This window comes from Caretta caretta, chromosome 7 (genome assembly GCF_965140235.1).
Source record: "Caretta caretta isolate rCarCar2 chromosome 7, rCarCar1.hap1, whole genome shotgun sequence".
Taxonomy (NCBI): domain Eukaryota; kingdom Metazoa; phylum Chordata; order Testudines; family Cheloniidae; genus Caretta; species Caretta caretta.
In genome coordinates, this window is record NC_134212.1 from 38,296,390 (window position 1) to 38,319,088 (window position 22,699).

The 22,699-nt window shown below is 40.0% G+C and overlaps 2 protein-coding genes across 5 annotated transcripts in view; one reads left to right on the forward strand and one right to left on the reverse strand.

The window, feature by feature from the left end:
- Nucleotides 1-10,678, forward strand: part of TIMP4 (TIMP metallopeptidase inhibitor 4) — a 59,745-nt gene extending 49,067 nt beyond the window's left edge. Inside the window, exons 3-5 of the mRNA XM_048857167.2 lie at nucleotides 5,852-5,966; nucleotides 6,815-6,939; nucleotides 7,222-10,678. Coding sequence (XP_048713124.1) covers nucleotides 5,852-5,966; nucleotides 6,815-6,939; nucleotides 7,222-7,419 — 438 coding nt within the window. The 3' untranslated portion in view covers nucleotides 7,420-10,678. The remainder of the gene's footprint in view (nucleotides 1-5,851; nucleotides 5,967-6,814; nucleotides 6,940-7,221) is intronic.
- Nucleotides 1-22,699, reverse strand: part of SYN2 (synapsin II) — a 418,695-nt gene that overhangs the window by 148,029 nt on the left and 247,967 nt on the right. For all 4 annotated transcript variants that reach the window (XM_048857162.2, XM_048857163.2, XM_048857165.2 and 1 more), the window contains exon 5: nucleotides 15,506-15,595. In XM_048857162.2, coding sequence (XP_048713119.1) covers nucleotides 15,506-15,595 — 90 coding nt within the window. The remainder of the gene's footprint in view (nucleotides 1-15,505; nucleotides 15,596-22,699) is intronic.

Sequence of the window (22,699 nt, forward strand, 5' to 3'; positions counted from 1 at the left end):
ACAGAAAGTGGTACTTCTCAAGATCTTCATGGACAGAGCAGAGGTAATTCTGGTGGCCCCAGCAACACTGGTACACCACACTCCTGGAGTGCATGCCCTGATTGCGCTACCACTCCACCCCGACCTGATCACTCAGGATCACGGTCACCTTCATCACCTGGACCTCAAGTCCCTCCACCTCACAACCTGGAAGCTTCATGAATAAACCCCACGGAACTTCTGTTACCAGTTCTGAGCACAGAGGTCCTACTGGGCAGCAGGAAACCATCCACCAAGGCCACTTCTCTAGCAAAGTGCAAAAGGTTCACTTGCTGGTGTGCCCAGTGACATAGACCTCCACTCCAGGCGCCTATACCACTCATTCTAGAGTACCTTCTGCACCTGAAACAACAAGGTGTGGCAGCATCATCCATCAAGGTACACCTTGCTGCTATCTCGGCCTTCCTCCCGGGAGTATCCGGACGCTCCATATTCGCCAACCCCATGGTAAGACGTTTCCTCAAGGGGCTGGAATGGCTACACCCCAAGATTAGACAGCCTGTTCCTGCGTGGAACCTTAACCTGGTCCTCTCCAGGCTAATGGGGCCCCCATTTGAATGGCTGGCAACTTCTCCCTCCTCTACCTGTCGTGAAAGGTAGCCTTCCTGGTCGCCATTACATCAGCAAGGAGGGTTTCTGATTTAAAGGTCCTCACCTCTGACTCACCTTATATGGTTTTCCACAAGGATAAGGTGCAATTTAGGCCTCACCCAGCATTTCTTCTGAAGGTGGTGTCATCTTTCCATACCAGCCAAGACATATTCCTTCTGTTTTTTATCCTAAGCCTCATGCCAGTAGCTGCGAGCAGAGGATGCACTATCTGGATGTTAGGCAGGCACTGGCCTTCCACATAGAGCACACTAAGCCGTTCAGGAAGTCAAACCAGTTGTTTGTAGCAGTAGGAGATCAGATGAAAGGACTCCTGGTCTCATCTCAAAGAATTTCTTCCTGGATCACATCCTGCATCCAAACGTGCTACAAGCTGGCCAAGATATCAGCCCCAGCACTTATGGCACACTCCACAAGGGAACAGGCCTCATCAGCGGCATTCCTGGCCCAGATCCTGATCCAAGAAGTCTGCAGGGCAGCAACTTGATCCTTGGTACATACCTTCACCTCTCATTACACCATCATCCAGCATGCCAGAGATGACGCAGCTTTTGGCAGAGCGGTGATTCCATAACTCTGACCCCACCTCCTAGATAAGGCTTGGGAGTCACCTAATTGGAATTGATATGAGCAAGCACTCGAAGAAGAAGAAATAGTTACTCACCAACTCGTAACTTGTTCTTCGAGATGTGCTGCTCCTATCCATTCCAATACCCATCCTTCTACCCCTCTGTCAGAGTAGCTGGCAAGAAGGAACCGAGAAGGGGCTGGGTTGGCAGGGGCATATATTGAGCGCCATTACGGCGCCACTCCAGGGGGCTCCACAGCTGACCCGATGGGAGCTGCTAAGGGAAAACTTTCTGACAACTGTGCATGCGGTGCTCACACACTTAATTGGAATGAATATGAGCAACACATCTCAAAGAACAGTTACGAGAAGGTGAGTAACCGTTTTTAGTTGTGTTAATTTTTATGTTGAAAGCATTGCTCCCTCCCATTGCAGAGAAGACTAAGTCTAGAAGATTTAAAGAAATAGTGTCAAAATGTTCACAATTTAGGGCATTAACTATTAGCACAATTAAAAATGTTTTGTAACTAACAGCAACACAGTTTTACTACTAGTCTCACAAGCAGTTTACATTACACAGTACAAAGAAGTACTGATGCTTTGTACTCTTATTTTATATTTACTGGTAGGTGTTTAAATTTAGGTAAGATAGTAATTTTTCCAGTTGCTATTCTTTTCTTGAACTAGAAAAATATTTAGAGCATTGCACTAACACTAAAGGGTAGAAAGTGATGTATTAGTAGATAATATTTGCTTTCATAATATAAATAATAATAAGTCTTGATTTTGCCACCCACTCTTGCATAGCAAGGTACATAATGTAAGTAGTTCTACTACCTTTAAAGGGCCTGCTTGTGTATCTGGACACTGATAAGTATAAGAGTGGTACAATGAGGCCCATATAAACAATACCATCCCACAAGAAACCACAACACTTTACAAACCTAAACTGATATACAGAGAAAATTAATTTTTAGTACTCATGAATGCAGTTCTATTCCAGGGCTGAATTTAGGGCACAAGTGAAAAACTGGTAGATATACTGGTAGAGAAATGCAGCCACATTTAGTGAAAAATACAGCAAATGTTTAAACAAAGAACAGCAACCCTGCATAACAGCTCAGGAAAGGAAGAACAAAGCCTCATACAACTGAAAATGCCTGGAGAATATAGAAGACAGAATGTAATTACAGCAACGGAATGTAATCAGGACATGGAGGTTAGCACTCATACTCTTAAGAAAAGTACCATGAGATCTTTAAATGACTACAAATGGCCATGGTCTCAGTTATATATCTCAGCGAGACAACATCTGCCTGAAGACAGTGTTCTCTAATATCAGGTTGGTCCGTGCCTACAGAGAGAAGACTTCCACCTGTTGAATCACCAGTACCACTGTCTGTAGTCCTTAGGACTTCCTTGGATGTCTCCTATCTAGAAGTGATCCAACTGAAACCAGAGATCTAACTGGTCCACAGCATAGTGTGGCATGGCACATTTTCTTATGTTTTAAAAATCCCTAGTGCACCACTTATAGTGGAAGTTATTTACTGGGATAGATCTGAACCACTTCGTTAACATAATCCAAATCATTTTGAAAAAATCATTGGCTAGATCTCCAGATAAGTCCCTGTGGCAATGTCTTCACTGCCGAGTTAAGTTGAATTATCTGTGTTTGAGTTAGCTTAACTCAAATGAAAGCTGCCACACGATGAAATAACGCTGGAGTTGCAAAAATTATTGGATTAGCAGCATAGTTTGATTATGTTAGTATCTGACGAGTTGTGCTAACTCAGGCTGTAGGCCAGGGGTGGACAAACTTTTTGGCCAGAGGGCTACATTGGGGTTACGAAATGGTGTGGAGGGCAGGGTAGGGAAGGCTGTGCCTCCACAAACAGCCTGCCCCTGCCCACTATCTGCCCCCCCCCCTGACTGCCCCCCCTCAGAACCCCCGACCCATCCAACCCCCCCACTCCTTGTCCCGACTGCCCCCTCCCGGGACTCCCCACCCCTAACCGCCCCACTGTGACCCCACCCCCTATCCAACCCCCCCTGCTCCCTGTCCCAGACTGCCCCTCCCAGGACCCCCATCCCTAACTGCCCCTCCGTATCCCCCCGCTCCCTGCTCCCCCCTCCTGGGACTCCCCCCCCCGTCTCCTGACTGCCCTTCCCCGAATCTCCACCCCATCCAACCACCCCCTGCCCCTCTCGGGACCTCCCGCCCCTTATCCAACCTCCCCTCCCACTGCCCCCTTACCATGCCGTTCAGAGCGGCAGGACAAGCTTATTGGAAAGCCCAGGAGGTGTGGGGGGCGCAAGCAAAAAAGTGAAACGGCAGGGGAGGGGCCGGGGGCTAGCCTCCCCGGCCAGGAGCTCAGGGGCGGGGAGGACAGTACTGCGGGCCATAGTTTGCCCACCTCTGCTGTACGCTATACCCCATAATGGACCAGCCATCTTGAATTAAAAGCACCACCACACTAGAGTTAGGGTTTTTTTTGCATGGACAGGACTCAAGCTAGCTCAGCACTGAAGGGAAGCACCTCATGTCATAAGGGTATGTCAACACAGCAAATAAAAAAAAATCCTATGGCAATGAGTCTCAGAGCCTAGGTCAACTGACTCAGGCTCACGCTGCGGAGACAAAAGTTCAACCTTGGACTGTAGCCATGCCTCTGAAACTCGGCAAGGGGGGAGGGTCTTGGAGCCCAGGCTCAACCAGAGCCCAAACGTCTACAGTGATATTTTTAGCCCTTCAGCTCGAGCCCAAGTCAGGTGACCTGGGCTCTCAGACTTTATTGCCTCAGGGATCTTTTTGTTTTTGCTGTGTAGACATACAGAGAATACACTCCAATCAATGCAATGGTTGTATTACTTTTAGAATCAGTGGCCTAATTTTCAGAGGTGCTGAGCCCTTACAGCTTCCATTGACTTCAACATGAGCTGTAAGGACTAAACATTCTGAATTTCAGGCTCAATGTTATCATTAGAAGCAGTGTCTTTGCAACATGCACATGGTTCTGCTCCTTCCTATGGCCACCTTGCAGAGAGGATCGTGTATATCAGAACAAGATTTGCAGGCTTAGCTAATTTGACTTAATTTTGTTTAACATAAATATAAATGAATGACACCCAAGTTGTGATTTAATAATTTTGTTCTTATTTTGTTTGCACTGGTGGCTCTTTGCATTAAGGATAGAACACTTTTTTATCCTGGGTGTCTATTTCTTGTACAAAGTATTTCAGATTGGCATCTGATGTTTTACATCAGAGATCCAATGGCAACAGTCAATTCTTGGCTTTTTTCTCATTCTTTAATCAAGAGGCTTTAGAAAACCAACACATTTACAATATATTTGCAAGTCCCATACAGTATTTAAATCCCTTGAGAAGAATTTGAGTATGACAGTTTTTTTCCCCAGTAATGCCAACTATACTTGGAAGCTGTGAACCTGTCAACACACAGCATGATGTAAACAAAAGGGGCCTCCTCTCTGATGGAGTTTCAGTTATATCATATTGTAGGTGATAACAGGCATTCTGAAATTGATTAGCACCTCTCATGCTTGGGTATAATTAGACTTGTTTTGCAAACGTTATGTTAAAAATGTATTTCAGAACTGAGTATGGAAGTACTATTTGGACAGCATGCTGCATATCTAGTATTGCCTGGGCTTTGTTTCTAAAACTTCCCATTTCAGTTGAGTGCTGCAGGCTGTAAACTCTAAGGACCTGTTCCCATACTCCTTATGAAGGCAAAACTCCAATTATTCTTAGACCAAAATCACAGCAGCCCAAGTTCTGGCCCTGAATATGTCCAAGCAGCATCCACTGAAGATAAGGGAGTTGTGTGCAAAAGTATACTTTATTCCGCACAGGTTCTTTCACTGCACCACCAGTGGATCTATCTTGTGTGAAGACATACATAGAGAAGCATGTTCACTAACATTTTACTAGAAGAGTATCAACAGTCTCCTTTGCAGTTTTTAACAGCTTTTACTAAGGACAGAAATTAGAATCTGGGATTCTCAAGCTAACTGCACGATGTTCCTTACAGGACACCCCATTATTGTAACAAAGACAACATTTGTCCAAATGAATACAATTAGATCAACTTGCGTCTCTGGAGAGTCAACACTGTAATGTGCTTTTTAAAATGGCTTGGTATCTGCAGTGTGGCTGAATTCTTCCATTGCTCCTTAAATGTAAGATGCCAGTAAAGAGTCTTTTACATTTTAAAAATCTGAATGGTCTATGAAAACCCTCCTGAAGAGTGGACCTTTTAAAATCTGTAATTATATAAAATGCAGACAAAATTCCCTTGCCTTTTATCTCAGAACAATGGAGTACATTTCATTTTAAATTATAGATTGTGCCAAACCTCAGATTTGAACACCCTTAATGGTAGGTAAGGTTTTGAAGTTCTGATATAGCTTCAGACTTCACAGCTTGAGCTCATCCCTATTTCAAAGAGAGACATCAAGCCATTGTTTCAGTCACTGCCTATGGGAGCTGCTGAGGTTCAAATATTGTTCATCTACTCTAAAGTTTTGGCTTATTCAAGTCATATTTTTGTTTCCAAATAAAATTCTTGGTGCAATAACACATTCTTTTTATTTTTTTTTGGAAAAATTTCAGATGTTTAAGGGGTTTGAAAAAGTGAAAGATGTTCAGTATGTCTATACTCCTTTTGATTCATCTCTCTGTGGAGTGAAACTAGAAGCTAACAACAAGAAGCAATATCTCCTCACAGGTAAAATACAAACAAATCTTAACATATAAAATCCTTATAACAAAAAGAATGTTTAATTATTTATCTAGTTGATTTTGTACCAAATATAGAATTAATGCTGTAATTAGTAATTTATGGACATAGTGATACTAACATGAAAATCTACAGAGTAACATACTGATAATATCACCTTGGTTTTATATATCTAGAGCCCTGCAAATCTGATATCCACTTTATATTCGCAGATGTAGACACCCATGGACCATTTTTGCAGATTGTGGATCGGATGGGGATACAAGTTTTGTATCCGTGCAAGGCTCTATATATAGTACCTTTCATCTTTCAGCAGTAGATCTCACAGTGCTTTAACAAAGGAGGTCAATATCATTATGTAAATAGCAATTTCTGTTACAAAGGCTGGCCTTTCTCTAGCAGGTCTCAGCCCATTATTTTGTCCTATTACTAAATTAAACCCTAATCCTGTAAACAATTCCACACGTGAGTGGTCCCACTGAGTTCAATTGGATTACTCACATGCCAAATGTGTTTGCAGGATAGGGTCCTTAATTACTGCCAGATGTTTGTAAAATAATTTTGAATTCTAGTCTCACATAGTACTGTTTTCATATCTCTTGTTGGCAGACCATCAGCATCTTTTAAGAAATATTAACATTTTTCAATCTGCATGTAACAGCACAATAGTTAAGCTGAGCTGTTGTACTTGCAATTTAAACAACAGTTACTGAAAACACGTGAAATCTGACTTATTTGGAGCTATTAGCTTCAAACTTTAGAGTTTCGAATGTAGACTAGGGTTTACAGTACACTCTGGTTCACACACCTTATTTTTGTTATTTCCCCCCAAATAGGCCAAATATTAAATGATGGTAAAGTTCTCATCCATTTATGCAATTACATTGAACCATGGGATGATCTATCCTTGTCTCAAAAGAAGAGTCTTAACCAGAGGTACCAAATGGGCTGTGGCTGCAAAGTAAGTATAGAAATCAGCAGTAACAGTGACTGTCAAATATGTTCAAGGCTCAATCCTTAGAGGAAACAGAAATTTTTTTCTTGGTGGGAACTGCAAAAATACTGTCTTATGCAGAATACATTTTATAAATTATTTGATTTCCACATAATTACTTATTTCAAAATCAGTACAGACATTGTGAGTAAACTTTCATATGCTGAAAAAGTGTGAAGCAAATGAGAAATGTCACTTTAATGGGAATTTTGATGAGTACACTGAACTAACTTCATATTTCACATTTAGATTACTACCTGCTACATGGTGCCCTGCTCAATCACTACACCAAACGAGTGTCTCTGGACAGACTGGCTGATAGAAAGGAAGCTATATGGGCACCAGGCCAAGCATTATGCCTGTATCAAGCGAAGTGATGGCACTTGCAGCTGGTACCGAGGTGGCCCTCCCCCAGAGAAAGAGTTTACTGACATCAGCGAACCTTAAATTGATCACTTCCTAAAAAGCCTGGGAGCCTAATTCCATCAAATGTTGCATGCTCACAGCTTTGAACCGCCAACATCTTATGTATCTGTTGCTTAGAAACAAAAACAAATTGTGCTGTACATGTAAAGTACAGAGTCTGTGGAATTGGCACCCAGGCAAGAAGAGGAACAAATCTCTTGGAGGTAGCTTATAAAGTTCTGCTTTGTGTACAGGGGCTTTAGTTGAGAATGGTCCTCTGTGTTCTCAGAGGCATAACAACTTTCCTTTTTACCAATATGAATGTAGACGAACAAAAGAATGATCAGATTTTTGCCCCCTACTCCAGTTACCTAGCAGATTAAGAAAACCCTGTGTTTCAGTCCAAAACAGTTTTTCTGATACGTGAAGAATGTTATATACAACTTTTTTTTTTCTGTAAGGAAGCCTTCTGATAAAAAAAATATTGTACAGTGTATATGTAAAGTATTATAACAATGTGCTGTAAAAAAGAGTCAAAGATTCATGTTTTCTTCATATTTGTTGAAACAAGTTAAACATTTTTGTGATTAAAAACTTCTATGTTCTTTTCTTTTTTGTATGTTACTTAAATGTCCTATTTCTTACCCGTGTATTATAACATTTGTTTGTAATTAGATTAAATATATATCTTTGATAATCACAAACGCCTATCCAATTCATTGATCCAATGGATTGGCACATCTGTAAAGAGAAGCGTTCTAATGTTTAGGTATTACACCAACAGAAAAAAAATGACAATATGCACCCTTAGACTAGTTAGATTTACAGGAAAAGTAAAGCATGAACATTGTCAGTGTAGCAATGGCACCTGGAAAAGCCTCTGTACATGTGACACCACATTATTCTCATATTTCACTACTGTTATAAGCCCCATTTTTAGCATGAGAGTGACTTTAAGAAATCCCAAAAAATTTGACGATTTTTAATTCTTCAGATTTCAATACAAAATTTACCATTTTTTGGGTAGTCATTTGCACTTTGTGATAATGAATTTTGCAGCTTACAAAAATGTACCAGAAAAGTGTTATCTTTTTGGAGGTTAGGGGAAAAAAAGGCAAGATTTTAAGATTTGAAAACACAATACTGAGCATGCATTAATTTCCATACATTTTTAACTTTAAAGAGGCAAATTAATAAGGGATGGCAAACTTCAAAAGTTTGGCACCAAAGTTGAGAATAATTATCCATATCTATCTGAACCTCTGGGTTTGAGAAACTGAGTAGGAATCCTCATGAGATAAAGACTCTGTTCTGACATTTCCAATATCTCCTAAATATGGCCAGGTCAGAACCACCTCAAAAATACTCTGCTCCTCATTGTGTTTTTGAATTTCACCATGTAGAATTAATGCAAAGGGAGCTGCCATATGAGAGCTGAGAACAATAGTTAGATTAATGACTTTGAACATCAAAAATAGTTCAGGTTTGAATAGAGCCATTTATTATTTTATATGAATAGATTCAATACTTTGGAATGTACTGAATGAAAAATCATGATACAGTAATGGAGTAAATGGTCTTTGGAATTGTTATAGTTTATGGGGTTAAGAATCCTACTTTCTGAGTAGTGTCTACACTTAGTTTGCCAAGCAGCTCTAAGACCGCAATCCTATAAAAATGTATGCACATGCTTAAGTTTATGCTCATCAGTAGTTCCATTCAGCTCAATGGAAGGTGCACATGTCTATTACATTGGGCAAACAATGCATACTTGTATAACTAGGTGTTTTCATGACACTCTGTAGTTTATTGTCTCTGTTGATGCCCCTACAGCATTAATATATGTTTTTACAATTGTGTAAATCCATGTTTACACAATAGACAATAACAAGTTTGAAAATGCTACTGTAATAGCATAACAAATAATATATTTAAATATTTTCTGGCTAAGTATTTACATATTTATGCAACACGTCAAGTTGGGGGGGTATCTGTCTTGTTAGTTCTCATATACTGGTACTTGCATGAAAATAATCATCTCTTTTTGGGATGACTGTAAAAAAAATGAAACCATAAAAATAAATAAAACAACCCAACCCCAAACAAAAATACCTATGTTAGAATCTCAAACATCTTATTTAGTCACATAAACAGAAGACTATTTAGCACTAAGGCTGAAAAACTTAATTTAGCACAGCACACGGCACCTGAGATTTACATCCAAAAAATGAATGATCCTACATGCCAGTACCATTGACACTGCACTTTCTTAGAAGCAAAAGGTGGGATAAGATCAGAGATTCTGCCTTGCACCTGAATTTGCTTATATTTGTTGCTTTACAATAAAATAGAAAGTAGTGTTGTGTAGTTATTGCAGTACAGAGAACATTCTGTCCTTAATCTATATAAAATTAAATATTAATGGGCTGTAATAATTCAAGAAAAGTGTATCGTTTCAGTTCCAACAGAACACAGTAGTCAATAAAGCCTCTGGGGACAGAAAGCATTATTTCTTGGAAGAGTAGGTCACCAATACTACTTAATCAACATTTCACCCTTTATTTTATATGAGACCAACTTTGCTGTTTTATGTAATAAAATACCATTAATTTCTTCTGATAAACATAAAACCCAGCCAGTATTCTGCTCTAAAAATGCAGTTTGCAAAAACTAATTTTATCCATACATTTTTTATTATGATTATTTATAAAAATTATATGCTGTGAAAGCTACGCTTTTTCCAAAAACAAAAATGAACTGTAGATAAAATTTTTGGTAGTGTGATTAACTGCTAGTGCAGTGCATATATTTGAATATACTCTATAGGTATATGTAGTTAGCTAAACTTATTGCCTTCTATCATACCAAAACAATTCCCAAATGAAGCTGCAATAGCTTTATGATCAGACACATTTTCTATCAAACACATGGCTAATTTAGTCTACAGTACATGTACATTGGGTATTTGTTTTCAAATTCATTTGATTGTAATGGTGTATTTTGAACAGCACTATGTAGTAAATGGATATTTTCTGCTTTGTAACTTGTTTACTGCACTTCTGTTTATATTTTAAAATTATAAAGTAAGCAGGCCTTAAACTCAATGAACGTAACACACATTGCCTTCTTTCATCATATAGTGTACCTTTTTTCTTAAATATTTATATATGATTTATATTTCAATCAAAACTCTTAAGTGTGAATTTTACTATATGAAATATCAGTTTTCTATATTCAGTCTATGAAACATTTTACAATTGATCTGCCATAAACTATCCAATATAAGGTGTTTCAAAACTAATGTCTGTTGAGTCTGATTTCTGTTTGAACTTAAATCTGACTAGATTTTCCATTGTGGAGAACAGAGAATCTGTCTTTCTAACAACAATAAAGTGGGGAGGCAGAGCATCAAAAGGTACACGAGTACTTATTTTACTGAGATTCAGTATTGACAAGGATGGTAGGGGAAAAAAATCACCTACAGTAAAGCTTTCAAAGTGTATTTTCATATTAAGATTTTCACTGTATTAGCATTCATGTATCAGAACCAACAAACTATTTTTAAAAGAGAATGTCCGCTTTCCAGTTCCTAAAACTTCTGTTGTGTGTGTGTTACATTGAAGGTCAAGGATGAAATGCAGCTTGCTATATCATTTGGTCTTGATTTGAATGTAACTCATCTGACGCATATTCACAGTTGGAAAAGCGTAAGAGAAGGGAGGCTGTGCAAGTGAAAAAAAATGAAAAAAATCAAAGGTTATTACTGAAATTATTTAGTTATGAATAGCTAAATACTGTCTTCCTGTTCTTAAAATAATTCTGATTAATTGCTATCAATGTGTCCTACAAATAAGCCTGAACAGGGCACTTTTTTCATGGGAGAATGTAAGGAGGCAGAAATCTAGTGAAAAAAGAAAACTAATTCCTGAAAGGAAAGCTGCAAACATGTGATCCAAGCTCTGATGAGTTCAAAAAGCACCATTTTGTAAGGTTTCAATCACTTTTTTTTAGTGAAATGTCCCTGTTCCAAAAAGCTTTCCATTAAAGCAGCTCCCAAGCTTGCATCGGAGAATGCTATCTTTGTTTACTTACCTTTTATTGCCTTTGGAAAAACAGTACAAGAGAGCCAGGAACAAATGATCACTAGAGTATGAAAGCAGCAAAAGAAATAGAAGCATAACAGTACATCAACCCTGCTGAGTTCAAAATCTCCTATTCTCAGAGCTTTGGAATACCCTCTTATCCCAAGATATACAGTTTTAAATTGTAGAAAACATGTTCTAGTTTATGCCTGGGGGAGAAACGGGACCAGGATGTACAGGAAGAGAAGAAAAAGACCTTCTTTAAAAATCAGAAATTATCTACAGAGGTCAAAGCAATCTCAAACCAAGCTGGATATTAATAATGTTTAAATAAACATTATTACCCCGATATGGCTTCAGCTCATCTACTGAGAAAACTCCCCTCACTGGATCATCTTACATCTCTCCACAGAAATTCCAATAAAAGCTACCTAGCATATTTTTTCTGAGCCACAGACTTTCCAAAACTTCCTCCAGAGGGAAAAACAAACAAACAAATAAATTTACATCAAACTTTCCTCAGTCACGGTAGCACATTTGAAATATACACGACAATACACGACAATCCAATTCAGAGACAAAGAAGAGTTGACTTCAAAATAATATTAATGACACAGAAAATTTGTCAACACTCCACAAACTCACTCAAGCCTTTTGCAATCAAAAGTTTAACAAAAGGCAAAATAATAACCTCCTTGCTCAATCACTAACTATTGCTGTATAGGATCCAAATAGGTAAGAGGACAAGAAACAACTAACATATTGCAAGATGCATTTGAGAACAATCCCATCATCTGTCAAACAATATTTTATGCACTCACAAATAAATACACATTAATACCTTTCCAAGTTTTCATTTCAACTTCAGGATCTGAATTCAATCTATGCTTTAAGACAGCAGGCAGCAGTGGAACTTGGGAAGATGTTGGTCTTTCTGCAGGGCATTATATGCGAGGTACAAGCAAATTAACTGAAACCTCAACCAATTATTGAGACTGAGCAATGGGATATTTTATTCTCGATTTTTGTAACTTCCAGTTGCAGATGTACAGGCAAAAATAGGCTTTTATAGGCTAGCAAAATAATTAAAAGAGCACAAATGAGTCACATGAAGGTCAATACTGACCACTTTTGTTCTTGGCCATCTCCAGTACCCTAACAAAATGTACAGTGTCTAGCAGGTGAAAAGATATACTATGATTTGAAAAGGTGTGATTCTTACTCTCTATCTATAATGAATTAATCCCCCAAACAAAGGACACTTGTTCATTTCTCATGTTTCACTTTTCAAAAATTGGAAAAATGACAAAGTTTTGGACCTTGCTACCAAATGCATCAACACTCATGTCAGGGAAGGTCCTCCCTATTCTCAAAAGATCCTTGGGGTTTGGACTGCTTGAAATTCACTGCTCTAGATCAGTAACTTTCTTCCTGGAGAGCTCCTGTTCACCTTTCACATCAAATATGTAGCTATTTTTTAAGCTCCTCTCACTTGAAGTTGCACATGGGGTAGGAGGAAGGATGGGAGTGCTAAGCTAATAGTTCATAACAGCCAGGATTCTGCACCAGGCAGCCATAAAAAGGAACAGGGATTTTGCCTCCCTTGCAAAAGCTGAGAAGACAGAGTAGAATAGTCTCATGCTGCCCAGTTGCCAGGAAGTGATTAGAGAGGGAGACAGGGGACTGTGGATGAAACTGTACTCAACTGAAGTCAATGGGAATTTTGCCATTGATTTTAATAGGGTCAGGCAGGATTTTATCCACAGTAATGTAGTGTCAAATGGAGCTACACAGGCAGCAATCATGGTTCAATGACCTATAATTTACTGCTGATTGCTAATGTTCAAATCATGACATCGCAGCAGTACATGGTACATTTGAGTCACGATAATGCAACATTACACAACAGATACTGAAAGGTAAAGTTGGGGCTTTGTGCTGAGACTGCTTTGTGGCTCATTGCTACTTCGTTCCAGGGGAATGGCTCTCCAGCTCAGCAGGGTTGAATGCCTCTCCTCTAGACAAATATAGCTATGGAAGAATCTACATTTAGAAACAATAACAAAAGAAAAATTAAAAGAAGGCTGCAAGATAAGACACTAAGCCTGTGAGAGTCATGCGGATCCTGCAGGCTCTCAATATGGGCGGAGGACCATCTCTTGCAAGTTTGCTAGCAGGTTGGATATTCTACATAAACCTGAATCTCCAGAAAAACATCACCTTTATTTACTCTCAGCGCTTCGGTCCTCCCTCCGTGTTTACTTTTTGATGTCTTCAGAAAGGACCAAGGTTTTCCCACAGCCCACCCACAGAACTCCAGGTGTCACCTTTGGACCTACCCAGGTGTTTGCAGGATGCTGGATGGATAGTCCTGACTCCTTCAGTGGCTTATTAAATGAGCTGCTGTGTAAAGCCTCCACCTTCACATGAGTAATTAACACATGGAGAGAGGTCTGATTTTGTGGGAGAGAGAATTAGGGAAAGGAATAAATCATCAGGTTGAAAACAGAATGTCTGCTAAATAAGACAAATAAACAGGTCAGCAGGCTAAGAAGACAGAATGTCTGAGCCAACTAAGATAAGAGGGAGAACACACAGGGAACTATTTACTATGAACTAGATACAAGGGACGAAAGAAATTAGGCATGTAGAGATGAGATAAAGAGGAAGGCGAAGCAAGGACAGTGCGTGAACAGTGGATGCTGCACAGGGATTGGTTCCTGAAAAGTATCCAAGCTAATCCAAAAATGTGTGATGCAATGTATAGTAAATGCAACGAGATGTGTAATGTACATAAAGGGAGAAGGTTTGTGTGCAACTTTGAAGCTGTGATGTATCCTGTATCAATCAACTCAGTGTAGCAGTGCTGTATGCCAAACAAAGACACCTGAGTGACAAAGGCGGGAGTCGAACTGAGTTCTTGGGAAGCTGAATGGAAAGCGGTCTCAGAGGGAATCCCAACACATATGTGGGTCTTCATATGGAGGCAGAAAGCATCTGCTCCCCTCCCCCATAAAAGGGAGGGAGTGAAACTCACCTGCTCCTGCTGCCAGCTGACTGTGAACTGAGCTGCCTGAAGAGCTACCTACCCCAAAATTCCTGATGAGTTATCCAGGGAATTCCCAGTATTACCTAGCAACCATGCACTAGGGATTATGACATTTGTCCTCCTTAATGTGGTTGCTTAGCTATTGAGACTACTGAATTGGGGATTATGGGGCCTCAGCAGGTTGTTTAACAGATAGGAAACTGGCATTAGGAACAGGATTGTTATCTGCACCTAGTGCCATGTGATGTGTGTGGCTGGCTAGGAACCTTCAACCCCCAGAAATTCATGGATTAATAGAAGTAGTAGCCTTTACTTGGCGATTCCCCAAAGACGTCGCTTGAGGAAGCAGCCACATGGGGCCTCTGAGACACCCCAGATTTGTGGAACCATTGGAGAATTGCATCAAAAGGTACGTAGTATGTGGGGGCCCTGGGTGAGGTGTGAGCATTTGTTGAGTGAGCAGAAAATCTGGGAATTGTGAACAGCATCAGCTTAGGTGCATAAAGGTAAGAGTTGCTCACGAAAGCTCATGCTCAAATAAATTGGTTAGTCTCTAAGGTGCCACAAGTACTCCTTTTCTTTTTGCGAATACAGACTAACACGGCTGTTCCTCTGAAACCTGAAACAACCTGATTTTAGATGGGTTTGCCGTTCCATGCAAACATTTCACACAGCCTTACTCACCACCAATAAAGATAATAAGTATTCTGGGAGGCATCACACAGGACTAGACTGGCAACACTTCTATGAAGTAGTCCCTGCACTTTAGCATTTATATTCTTTTGTTTGTTAGAACCAGTTTGTCTATCTCAAAGCTGAAGGCAGTAATCTTTCGATTACCACAGAGATGCTTTCAAGAGGTCGCCCAGTATTATGCCACTGGAAATTTCCAAAAGAACATTAAAAAAATAGACAGTGAACGAAGGAATCATGGGTGATTATAACTCCAGTTCTGTCCATACAGTAATTGGCTTTTAATGTTACTGTTTGCACCTACCATTTCCTTGTGATTTGGGTAGAATGTTTGTTCAATTAGAGGGAACTTCTCCACACCCAGAGTTTTGGAGATGGACACCAGCTGGGCAAACTGTAAAAGAAAACAAAGAAAATAACAATGCTGAAGGACAAAAACCAAATTCTGCTGATATGACCTCCAAATTGTCATTCTGCATCTTAATTTGTACATTTCAAAAACTCAAGATCAAACACATATATGTATGTTATGTTGCTTTAAATTCAGCCAGATTGTGGTTCTTTCTATATTCTAATGAAGTGCATATGTAACAGCTAATCATTCCATTGCATATATACAGATAACATACATTAGGCTAATGTCTTTAGATATCTTATACTTGACATATCTTATGTGTATTTTGTGATAACAATTATATAAGAAATGTTACATTTCTGTAGCACCTTCCATCTCAAAATCTTGAAGTACTTCACAATTATCTATTAAGCCTCCCAGAACCTTTGTGAAATTAATAGGTCATTTTGCAAGAAGGGGAAACAGAGAGAGGCACTAAGTGATTTCCCAAGATTACACAGCAAGTCAGTAGGAGAGCAAAGAATAAAATTTTAATTTCCTAGCTCCTCGTCCTGTGTCTTAACCACAAGACCATCCTTTCAATACCTTTAGTTTAGAAAGATCCCAATTATTTAACAGAATATGTGTTGTGTGTATTGTATGCAACAGTTTACCCAAAACAGAAATGCAGTCACCTCTTGGGTGGATTGCAGTAACTAACAGTGCAAAGAAACACTATTCAGTAGTTTAGGACAGATAATGAAGAGGAATTCCATATTAAATATATACTACTCAGAAATATCTGTGGGCTGTATTATAACAGTAAAAAACAAAATCAGTTGACATTACAGCTAAGCAAGTAAGATTTCTAGGGAGCAAGAAGAGTTTGGCAGTCAGAAGATCCACTATGGTTTCAAGCCTCCAAAGCTTTTAGCATGTAGATGCCTATCATGTATTTAATTGTTAATTTATGCCAGCCTCAGACAGCACACTTTGCTGGTTAAAAAAAAAGGCGAAGAACAAAAAAACTCTACCATAATGTAGTTTGATAAAATATCTTCTCTGTTAAAGCAGTTGTGACAAAGTTCCTCCTCTGCCTTGGTGGGTCCTGCGCTTATTGGCGGATTTGCTCACCTCAGAGATTCACAGCAGCCCTCAGTTTGGCCACTTTTGCTAGTGGCTCAAACCTGCCATCCACTCAGCTAATTTCATCACCGGCCAGCATGGGAAAAAGGAAAAAGAACAATTCCCACAGTCTCTGCTGGCCCACCTAGTGGGTCAGGGGACAGACCAGGGACCTTCCCCTCTGGTGTGACCCCCAGTCCAGTTCAACTCCTCCTGTATCCAACAGGGAGTTGGGGGAATGGCCCTCCCGCTACTCCAGGTTCCAGCCCAGGGCCCTGTGGATCACAGCTGTCTACAGTGTTTCTTGTGACAGCTATAACTCCCTGGGCTACTTCCCCATGGCCTCCTCCCAACACCTTCTTTATCCTCACCATAGGACCTTCCTCCTGATGTCTGATAACTCCTGTACTCCTCTGTCCTCCAGCAGTATGCCTTCTCACTCTCAGCTCCTTGCACCCTCTTGCTCCAAGCTCCTCGCATGCACCTTACTAACTGAAGTGAGGTCCTTGTTAAAACCAGGTCCCCTGATTAGCCTGCCTGTCCTGATTGATTCTGGTAGCTTCTTAATTGGCTCCAGGTGACCTAATTAGCCTGCCTTAATTGGTTCCAGCAACTTCCTGATTGTTCTGGAACAGCCCATTATCTTACTCAGGGAAAAGGGACCTGCTTAATCTGGGGCTAATATATCTACCTTCTATCACTCTCCTGTAGCCATCTGGCCTGACCCTGTCACACAGTTTAGAACTCAGGTCATACTGAAAACTGTAGAAGGGAAATGAGGCTGATGAAAGCTTTGTGTTGGATTTACAACTGGCACAGAGGATTTGATTAATTTAATGGTGTTTATTTAGCTCTTGTTTTTCAGAAACACATGTTTAACTTTATAAGACCCATGGAAAATGCCTTTACATTGAGTAGCTTTCAGCAAAAGATGAATAAATGCGAACTAGTTGGATGTATGCAGCGTTGCTGTAGCTGTGTCAGTCCCAGGATATTAGAAAGATAAGGTGTTTGAGGTAATATTTTTTATTGGACCGTCTTCTGTTGGTGAGAGAGACAAGCTTTCGAGCTACACAGATGTGAAGCAGAGCTGTGTGTGAGCTCAAAAGTCTGTCTCTCTCACCAGGTTGGTCCAATAAAAGATATTACCTCATGCACCTTGTCCAACTAGTTGGATAGCATATAATACAAAGTTATAACCAAGGGAAAGGAAATGTTATGCAGAATACCAAAATAGAGAGGCTTATGGGTAGGATTCCTGACAGTTTATTATTTATCCCAGTCTCAGGTTAAGGAACATTGGAGCCTCATGCACTAAGGAAATTGGGGGCTTCCCACTTTCCTTGAAGCACTCCTGTCCCATACATAGCTCACCCCACATAGACCCCAGAATGTCCCTCTCTCCCCCAAACACCCACACCCTCAGGTGCCCCTCCCACTCCATTCCATACACATCCTGAATGCCCCTCCCACTCCACATATATCCCAACTATCTGCCACCAGCCTCCATTTACCCTGACAGCCGCCCTGACAAACATGCTGCTTGCCACAACCCCCAACATCTTAGGCCCACTGACACAGCTGCCCAACCCCACTCCCCCAACATTCCCCACTGGCTTCCAACCCCGCAGACTCCCAATCACTCCCCACTCACTCCATAGCCCACCAAGAACTCACCCCCAGGACAAGAGGGGTGACCAAGCCAAATGTGAGTGTATGGCATTGCAACCTGGAGCAAGGAGAGGGTCAGAGCACCACTCAATTTTGTTTTTTTTTTTCCCCCAATTGTTGGGGGGCCCTGTACAAGTGCACTGAGGACTAATTGCTTAATCTGGGCCTGGTTTATTCCGATTCCAAACAAAAAACACTGGAAGCCCCTGTATTTGAAATCACAAACAAATTCTACCTATCAAGCACATGACTCTTGCTATGCTACCTGCTGTTTCAGAATATACAGAAAACATAGTGCTCCCATATTAAAAACCATTTATTTAAACCGATTTGTTTAAATAAAACCTTCTCAATAAGCCATGATCTGTTTATTGTATTTCACTATGGTGGTTAGCAAACAGTGAAACAATCAAATATCTAAAGAAAATGGAGAATCTGCACCATGTGTTTTAAGTAATTAAATATATTATTTAATTTTATTATTATTTAGTATTTACGTAATTAAATATAATTGGAATTCAAGATGAACGCGAGAAGTGAATTTAGAGACAAATAAGTCTGATGTATATAATGCTCCATACTCAACGTTGAAAGAAAGTGCAGTACAGAAAACATTTCTTCTCAGAAAGAGCAATGTTGGTCTAAGTCTCTACATCAAACAAAATGAGGACTAAAAACAGGATACAGGAGAGAGAAATGCCTAAACCAAACTCTCAGATCTATCTCTAAATATTGCTTTACTCCATTTCTCTTTGCAAAACTTTCTATCTCAAATTATATCATACTTTTGTTTTCAGAATACCCCTGATGTTATGGTGTGATTACATTTTGTTAAGTATTTTAAAGTTAAGAAAATCTGGGGAAGAGGAGCTAGATATTGTGCATAAATTAAAGTCATAACACTTTTTTTTAAAAAGTGGCAATGTAACAATTTTTGGATATATGTAATTTTTAAATTTTTTTTGTACCATTAAAGGACCTATTCAAACTCAAACAAAATCAGGCCTGAGGATGTTCACAAATGCAAATCCAGAGGTGCATTCAAAGTTTATAAACAGACCTTATCTTTGGGTTGTATAGGTTTTTTTTTTTTTTTTTTTTTGGCTCCAAACCTGCAAAAACACAAGGAATATGCTTAACTGCAAGCATTGGAGTAGCCTCCATGGTTTCAAAGACACAGACTCATACTGGTCACAGTGCAGATGTGCACAATACAAGTGGTAGCTCCAGAAGGCATTGTGACTCAAGGTAGAACAGTGCCCCCTGGAGAATTCTGCTGCACCTAGGCAGTGTGGCTCTTGTACCACTGTTCAAAATGGTGCAGCACATGCTCCCACATTGGCTCTACGTCTCCCTGCCTGTTATGAGTAGGTTAGGATTTAAAAGTGTGCTGTCAGATCATGGTAGCTAGTTTGATCTCACTAACACCTTCTAAAACTTAACTCAAACAAGGCCTACTCACATCTTTAAGTCATAGTCAAGATAAGGCTAACCTACTGTATTAGGCTAACTTTCATCCTTGTGCAAGGGCAAGATGGTTGTCTAGTGCATTCTTAATTGTCTAGACTACTTTTAAATGTCTTCAGTGACAGGACTTACATGACATGCAAGACATAAGTAGACATATGTTATTTAAATAAAAAATAAAGTTAAGTATTATATAAGGATGCCAAAAACACTGGGGTATTTTAACCATTATCTTTTTAAAAAAATAAATCCATAGGGCTTCACATTTCACCAGGAGAATTTTCAACTTCTTATAAAAGAAAGAAGTTCACGTTCTTTTGGTTCTAATTTTAGTTAGTTGAGTTTCCTCTTCATTTTTAAAGACTGTGTCTTTGTCCTTTTCAGCTGTGACAGGGATGAGAAAGATTCACAATTAAATATATTTACGGCTTTCAAGGTTTTTCTTAAAAAAATTCTTGTGGCTTTAGAACATTTTTTATAATGTCTCTTCCATCTTTGCCTATAGATGTTTCTCTCAGAGAGAGCAGTGGATGGCCAGCTGCACTACTTCTCCAACAATGCATCACACAGAAAATAGGAAGTATTTAGCCAGAGAGATCTTTGATTTAATATAAAAGACTTATGGATTTTTGTTACAAAGTGAATGGGACACTGTAAATTTGACTGCACATACTGTACTGCAGGCAGACGGCTAACAGTTATAGAATTCACTTTGTGTTAGCATCACAATTAAAGGGTTGGGTAATGACCTTGCTTACTATTTGCATTCTATTAGAGTGCACTTAATTACAGGTATGTACCAGTGAAAGACTAAAAGTAATGCTGAAACTGCAGAGTGTGGGTTTTTGGTTTTTTTTTTGGGGGGGGGGAATGGGGGTAATTTAACTATGATATTGAAGTGAGTTACTCCAGAATGGCTCTCTCTAATGATTAGAAGTTTATAGTCCTAGCATCTTGGTGGAACTATATATTATTGTGTACTTCAAAGATAAATTTCTTCCTGTGTTCTTAAAATACTTATATGTAGTAAACTTGCTAGTGTGTATCTGTACCATTGTTCTCTGCTGGAAAGAATCAGAACTCCTGAACTGTGCATGATTAATTCTATAACTCTAACAACTAGCAGAGATTTTCCTTTATTTCAGTTAATAGAGACCTGTACTTTTTGAGCAGGAGGATCTAAGTTTTGCCCCTACTGCTGCTTTGAGATTCCAACTGCCACAGAATACAGCATAGTGGTAACCATGAACTCCTAGATGGTCACACATATAAAGATAGTTTGTACTATGTTTGTTCTTCTCCACTCCTCTGGGACCTCACTCATCCTTCGTGAGTTCTTGAAGATAATTGTTAACAGTTCCGAGATTGCTTTAGCTAGTTCCTTAAGTACCCTAGGATGAACTTCATGAGGCCCTGCATACATATAACTTATTTAAATATTCTTTAACCTGTTCTTACTCTATTTTGACTTGCTTTCCTCACCCTTGTTAATATTGTGTTGAGTACCTGGTCACCATTAACCCTTTTAACTATGCCAAAATTAACTAAGCCAAAATAGTCATTAAACACCCCCAGCCTTCTTGATGTAATCAGTTATTAACCCTCTTTCCCCACTAAATAGAGGACCTGCACTTACCTTTGTCTTTCTCTTGCTCATAACATATTTAAAGAACCTCTTCTTAGTGCCTTGGATGTCCCTTGCTTGGTGTACCTCATTTTGTTCCTTTCTGATTTTGTCCCTACATGCTTGTGCTCTTCTTTTGTACTCCTCCTTAGTTATTTGTCCATGTTTCTACTTTTTCTAGGTCATTAAAGATCTCCCGATGGAGCCATACTGGACTCTTAACATTCTTCCTATCTTTCCTTCTTATTGGAATAGTTTGCAGTTGGACCTTTAAATATTAACTCCATGAGAAAGTGCCAGCTCTCCTGAACTCCTCTTTCCCTTATATGTCTACACTACGGAATAAGGTCGAATTTATAGAAATCGGTTTTTTAGAAATCGGTTTTATATATTCGAGTGTGTGTGTGTCCCCACAGAAAATGCTCTAAGTGCATTAAGTGCATTAACTCGGCAGAGTGCTTCCACAGTACCAAGGCTAGAGTCGATTTCCGGAGCGTTGCACTGTGGATAGCTATCCCACAGTTCCCGCAGTCTCCGCTGCCCATTGGAATTCTGGGTTGAGATCCCAATGCCTGATGGGGCTAAAACATTGTCGCGGGTGGTTCTGGGTACATATCATCAGGCCCCCCTTCCCTCCCTCCCTCCATGAAAGCAAGGGCAGACAATCGTTTCGTGCCTTTTTTCCTGAGTTACCTGTGCAGATGCCATGCCATGGCAAGCATGGAACCCGCTCAGGTAACCGTCACCATATGTCTCCTGGGTGCTGGCAGACGCAGTATGGCATTGCTACACAGTAGCAGCAACCCATTGCCTTCTGGCAGCAGACGGTGCAGTACGACTGGTAGCCGTTCTCGTCGTGTCCGAGGTGCTCCTGGCCACGTCGGCTGGGAGCGCCTGGGCAGACATGGGCGCAGGGACTAAATTTGGAGTGACTTGACCAGGTCATTCTCTTTAGTCCTGCAGTCAGTCCTATTGAACCGTCTTATGGTGAGCAGGCAGGCAATACGGATTGCTAGCAGTCGTACTGTACCATCTTCTGCCGGGCAGGCAAGAGATGAGGATGGCTAGCAGTCCTACTGCACCATCTTCTGCTGAGTAGCCATGAGATGTGGATGGTGTGCAGTCCTTCTGCACCATCTGCTGCCAGCCAAAGATGTAAAAGATAGATGGAGTGGATCAAAACAAGAAATAGACCAGATTTGTTTTGTACTCATTTGCCTCCTCCCCTGTCTAGGGGACTCATTCCTCTAGGTCACACTGCAGTCACTCACAGAGAA